Source organism: Brassica oleracea, chromosome C9 (genome assembly GCF_000695525.1).
Source record: "Brassica oleracea var. oleracea cultivar TO1000 chromosome C9, BOL, whole genome shotgun sequence".
NCBI lineage: Eukaryota > Viridiplantae > Streptophyta > Magnoliopsida > Brassicales > Brassicaceae > Brassica > Brassica oleracea.
The window spans coordinates 21,106,075-21,112,623 of NC_027756.1; the positions used below are offsets into that span (position 1 = coordinate 21,106,075).

At 40.3% G+C, this 6,549-nt stretch overlaps 1 protein-coding gene across 1 annotated transcript; it reads right to left on the reverse strand.

Moving 5' to 3' along the window:
- Positions 1–4,270: 4,270 nt before the first annotated feature.
- Positions 4,271–5,500, reverse strand: LOC106314547. The gene is made up of 3 exons (XM_013752406.1): positions 5,156–5,500; positions 4,715–4,879; positions 4,271–4,575 (listed from the first exon to the last, which is right to left on the reverse strand). Exons 1-3 carry the CDS (start codon positions 5,400–5,402, stop codon positions 4,271–4,273), a joined length of 717 nt encoding a protein of 238 aa, XP_013607860.1. The 5' UTR covers positions 5,403–5,500.
- Positions 5,501–6,549: the final 1,049 nt, after the last annotated feature.

The following is a 6,549-nucleotide window of genomic DNA, read 5'->3' on the forward strand; positions in this document are numbered from 1 at the left end:
TATCTTCCAGATAACTTTCAAAAGCTGGCAATTCTTCTGGTTCCGAAACCATCTTCACCAATTGAGAACAATCCGTTGCAAACGTAACCTGAAACTGTCGTAAATTCTTCATACATACCATTTCCCAAATCAAAACTTCCACCTCCGAGCGAAGAGGGGAAAGGCATGCCCTTACATTCCTTGCTCCTAATAAACCATCAAAGCCCGGTAATGTACTATACCATCCCTATCCCGACATTAGTTCCTTATCTTTCCACGAGCCATCTATAAAACACCATCGTCCTGGAGTTGCTAATGAGGTTCTAGGCTGTACCTGTCGTTCCCTCTGCTGATCAGTGACTACCTGAGCTTCAGCCCAAAGTGATGATTCCAATTCTGCTAATTGGAGTGTTTCCCTTGGATGAATATCCAGATTGCTAAACACTTTATTATTCCGGCCTTCCATAAATACCATAATATCCATGCAAATTGGTGGTCATCCATCTTTGGATTGACTCTCCAAAAAAGTTGATCCATATTACCAAATAAAGAACAAGTAGGAAAAATGTCGGGACTCGATGGTATTTTAGATAAAGCCCACACTTGACGTGCTGGAGGACATTCAAAAAACACATGATTTATTGTTTCTTCCGGATCTCCACATCTAGCATAACATATATCCCTTGTATTCCTCTCGCTCTAAGATTCTTCATTACCGCTATACAACCTGAAAGGAGTTGCCATAAAAAAATGCTTTATCTTGGGCGGGCACCGCACTTCCCAACAGAAGGATTTTAGTATCTCCACTGTGGGTCCATAAAAATCAGGTGGTTTTTCCTTATCAGGATAGACCCGTTCCACTTGATACCCTGATTTTACCGAATATTTTCCACTGTTAGTGAAATGTCATCCATTCCTGTCATCCATCTGATTTCTACTTAATGGAATGCTTTCAATGATTTTTACATCATTGGGATCCACCAAAGCCCTAATTGCCTCAAGGTTCCAAGTTCGGGACTCCCAGTTAATGAAAGAATCCACTGTGAGGTCCGGGTTACTGTTTTGAAGGTTTGGTTTGCTGGTCTCGGGCGAGTGGTTGGGATCCACGGATCATGCCATACCGAAATAGATGAACCTGTTCCCATCCTTTTAATTAGTCATTTACAAACCAGAGATCTAGCAGATATAATACTTCTCCAGCCATATGACGGAGAGTAAGATCGGATCGGCTCTAGGGGTGAAGCATTCCTATAATACCATCCTTTAAAGACTCTAGATAAAGGAGTATTTTGCTTATCAATCAGCCTCCACAATTGCTTTCCAAGCATTGCCGTGTTAAAATCCATCAGATCCTTAAAACCTAGTCCACCATTGTCTTTAGACACACATAACTTATCCCAAGATTTCCAATGCATGCCTTTTGTGCTCCCTCCTGGACTCCACCAAAACTGAGCTACTGCACACGTTAGCTTTTTTACTGTAGTTTTTGGCAATCGATAAACCGACATCACATGGTTTGGTAAGGCCGTAACCACTGATTTAATAATCACCTCTTTTCCTCCTTTAGTAAAGAATCGAAAGGTCCATCCATTGACCCTATTATTCAAGCGATCTTGAACAAAACCAAACACTTGTACCTTAGATCCCCCAAGGCTTTCCGGCAACCCTAAATAAGATCCCATGCCTCCTAAGTTCTGGATACCCAAAATATCCCTCAATTCTTGACGACTGGATTCTTCGATCTTAGGTCCAAATTGAATTGAGGACTTCTGAAAATTAATTTGTTTCCCTGAAACAGCCTCGTACTCTTTTAGAATCCTGAGAATGGTCTGACACTCTTCTTTATTTGCCTTACAGAAGAAGAGACTATCGTCAGCAAATAAAAAATGAGAAACTGCTGGACACGCCCTTGCTACCTTCATACCAGTTAATTGTTTCTCTCTCTCCGCCTTCTTAATATTCACAATTAAAGCCTCAGTACACATGATAAATAAATAAGAAGACAAAGGGTCCCCTTGCCGTAGGCCCCGCTGGGGAATTATTAGACCTCGCGGCTGACCATTGAGAAGTACCCTATATTGAACCGAAGATATACATCTCACCAATAAATTTATCCAACGAGGATCGAAACCCATTTTGTGAAGAAGGGCCTCAATAAAACTCCATTCAATTCTATCATATGTCTTACTCATATCCGTTTTGATCGCCATAAACTTGTTCTGACATGACTTATTGGTTCTCAGTCCGTGAAACATTTCCTGCGCTATAAGAATATTATCCGATATTAACCTTTCTTCCACAAACGCCGATTGTGTCTCAGATATTTGTCGTGGGAGACAAATCTTTAGTCGTTGACACAGAACTTTTGAGATAATCTTGTAACCCACATTACATAGGCTTATCGGCCGTAGTTCCGTCATCCGCGTCGGTCTCTCTATTTTCGGAATCATGCAAATATTAGTAATATTTACCGTGGAACCAATTCTCATGTATCCAAAAAATTATTCACCATCTCTACCACATCTTTCTTAATAACATGCCAGGAATGTTGAAAAAAAAAGGCTGTCATTCCGTCTGGACCTGGCGCTATCTCCGGGTGCATCATGAATAAAGCCTGCCGAACCTCTTCCTCTGTTGTTGTTCTCAATAGAACTTGATTCATATTGGGGGAAATAGACGGTACTATCTCCTCCAAAAAATTATGAAAGTCCGTTGGAGTGGTGGTACTAAAGAGACCATCAAAATAATCCACCGCCACCTTCTCAATTCCATTCTCCTCTGTTATCCAATTACCTAATTCATCATGAAGTCCCACTATTTTATTGCGGATCCTACGCTGCTTTGTTAGGGCATGGTAAAACTTAGTATTGAGATCCCCAGATGAATGTCATATATTCCTACTTTTCTGGTGCCAATATTCCTCTTCATCCTTATAAGCCTCTTGTAACTTCTTGGAAACCTAGAGAATGTCCTTTTGTGATCTACTGTTATCTGATTGAACCTCCTCAAGTTCATGTTGAAGATCTTTAATTTTATCCTTTCCATATGGTTGATTGTCTTTTCGCCATGATGAAATTTCATGACGACAATTATTAATTTTGGTAACAAAATCCTCTGTTTGTCCTTCCTGGTTTTCTGTCCAACCTGCCACAATTGATTCCATAAGCCCTCCCTGTCCAACCCACCACTTATCAAACCGAAATTGTCCTTTCTTTTTCCTTAATACAGTATCCTCCAAAAAAGCTACCACAGGACGATGATCTGACCCCACCATCCTCATATATTCTGTGTAAGAACATGGGAACAGCGTATGTCATTCCTCATTTGCCAAAGCCCGATCCAGTCTACATCTGATCATCACCGCTCCTTTTCCTTTACCTCTCCTTCCTTGCCATGACCATTTATTCCCTCGAGCCGGAAATTATAATAAACCATTATTCCTTATCATATTGTTGAAAGGAATGAAAGAAGTTGCGCATCGTATGGATCCCCCGTCCTTTTCATGATTTCCAGTAATCTCATTTAAATCTCCAATAATAAACCAAGGCTCGGATCAAGATAATCCATACCGAGTTAGTCGCTCCCAAACCTGTTCTCTTAATTTTTTTACCGGTTCCCCATAGACAAACGTTAGAAAAACTTGTTTTCCATTGACCACCGCCTCAATATCTATCATTCTGTTGCTAGAATATAAAATTTTAGCCTGATACTCATTATTATAAAATAGGGCTAAACCACCGCTCCTCCCATTAAGATCCACAGTAACCAAACTATCATACCCAAAGTGTGATTTATACCTTTGTACAAAATCGAAATCATGTTTCATTTCAGATAAAAATAAAAAATCCGGTTTATGTTTATGCCATATCTCCCGAAGATAACTTGTTGTCCAATGACTTCCAAATCCCCTACGATTCCAGCTAAATATTTTCATATATTTATAAAATATTTATAATGCTCCTGCGAGCCAGAACGTACAGGTTTAATGATACCTGCTACCGTTGTAACCTCAAAGGCCCAGTGCCACCAAATCAGAACTGTAATCAAAAGTTCACCGAGACTAGGTAAGATAACACTCCACCATCTTCTCTCAGCATGCTGATAATAATCCCCGTACTCATTTTTTCCAAAGAGCTGCCAGACTCGAATGGATCTCATGATCTTCATTTCAATTACCAGGATAAGATTCAATTTATAATCTAATAGCCATAATTTCCCAATTCCCCAAATGTGACCAACCAAAACACGTATTGCTAATAGTATTACACAAAGCCAACCATAGGAAGACGTCTTATGTATAAACTTCAAGTTTCATTTCTATTAGCCAGTACCACATCCCAGATTCCAAATTATTACCAACGAGAAAATCGTTTAATTGTCTCCAATTGCCTAATAATACACTTAGAGCCAGCATATATACATACCACATTTGTGTATAACTTCGAACAACAAAATCTATAATCACAACGCCAAAATATGACCTGATCTTTCCCGCCTTCCACCAAATAAAGACCAAAAGCAGCCACTGCAACCACAGTACCAAAGAAAACCACGTACGCCGTCGGATGTATATACTCGATAGAGCCAATCCGCACCCTAAATAACACCCAGCCAAGTCCATTGTGTTCCCAGTCAAGAAACAGAGAACATTACATAATGTAATCCAGAACCTACTATAACACCAATAACCTGCATCAAAAAAAATATAAAGAGTAACTGTGATCATTATCTCTACCCGTTTGCTCCTTCTGATGCAGAGCGCTCCTTCTCCACCTATAACCATGATCCAACACCACTAGAAGTAACCAAATAGAAACCATAATGTGCCTAGGTCCAACACCAGGAGCCGTCATCAATTCCCACGTCAAGAACCATAAGAGTACAACCACAAAACCAGACTCTATAGACATACACCACCAACAACATGAATCACCATTTTTATTCCATTCCTTAACAGAAACCAATAACAAAGACACGAGAAACAAAAACCCCAGACCCTTAGAACCAAATAAAACACAAATGCTCATAAAGCTTATTGAAAAATTTCTTAATGAAACCCAACCGATTCGAAACCAAATCCTCCAAGCCCCAGAAAGATCAGATCGACGGCTATAATGTCCAATTTCCTTGATAAATAAAAAGATCCAAATCGAGACTTCAAAATCAGATCCATTACCTTCAGAGATCTGCGATTTCGTAATGATGATCGAAATCAGGCCCCAATCATCCATAATCCTTAGTTTCCTTAAATTCCCGAGAATCCCTTCTCCCGTGCCCACAATATCTAGATCCAATCTCCGGTGCCTTTCACCATGATCTGGAGACAATCTCCGGTGCCTTTCACCGTGATTGTCGTAATAAGCCTTGTCCCCTCCATCGCATTCATCTTTGCCAATACCAGGATCCCACCTTCGCAAAATCATCTAGAAAACCTAAATTTCTATTGTAATTATATTATAATTAGGGAAGATTTAGAGAAATACACTAATATTAATTTACAATAATATGATATTGTTGTAAAAGAATGGAATTTGTCTTTGTATTATTAATGAGTAATAGAGGTTCCTTATATAAGGATTACAAAGTATAGGAAAAAAAAATTATCCAAAACCTAATACAACATGAAATAGGAAAAGATCTAAAACAGATAAATGGAAAACGTCCTAAGACTAAAGTCGGCCGTCTCTCTCTCCTCTTGGGCCGCCGACTCTCTCTCCTCTTGGGCCACGGTTTGGCCTTGTATTGGTCATGGTTATGGGTCATCCACATAATGATTTATAACACTCCCCCTTGGATGCCATAACCATATGGGTTTGTATCATGCACGACGTTGCCTCATTAAAACCTCTCTAGGAAAACCAAAAACCCAAGGTGAGAAAAAATGGAAACCGTAGACAGGAAAAAGAGTACAACACATGACACTCCCCCTGATGAAGGCATCACTGAAGATCCTTCAACCGGCACATTCCTATCTGATGAACCAGCTTCCTGAACGTTGAGGTCGGCAGAGACTTAGTGAACAGATCGGCCGAATTGTCACTGGACCGAACCTGAACCACTTCAACTTCTTTAGCCTTCTGCAGGTCGTGGGTGAAGAAGAACTTAGGCAAGGTATGTTTTGTTCTATCTCCCTTAACGTATCCATCTTTGAGCTGAGCTATAAAAGCTGCATTGTCCTCATAGATGATCGTTGGTTCTTCCTTTTCTTTTCCCACGGCCAAGCCACTTTCCCTTAGGATATGGCCGGTCATGTTCCTCAACCATACAAGCTCTCGGCTTGCTTCATACATGGCTATGATCTCGGCATGATTAGATGATGTTGCCACTAAGGTTTGTTTTGTGGACCGCCAACTTACTGCAGCCCCACTGTGTATAAACACATAACCTGTCTGAGATCTAGCATTGTGTGGGTCAGATAAGTACCCAGCATCTACATATCCGGCCATGTTCTCTCTTGGCCGATCGGTATAGAACAATCCGAGGTCGGTTGTTCCTTGCAGATATCTGAACAGATGTTTTATTCCGTTCCAGTGCCTAAGTGTCGGACATGAACTGAATCTAGACAGTAAA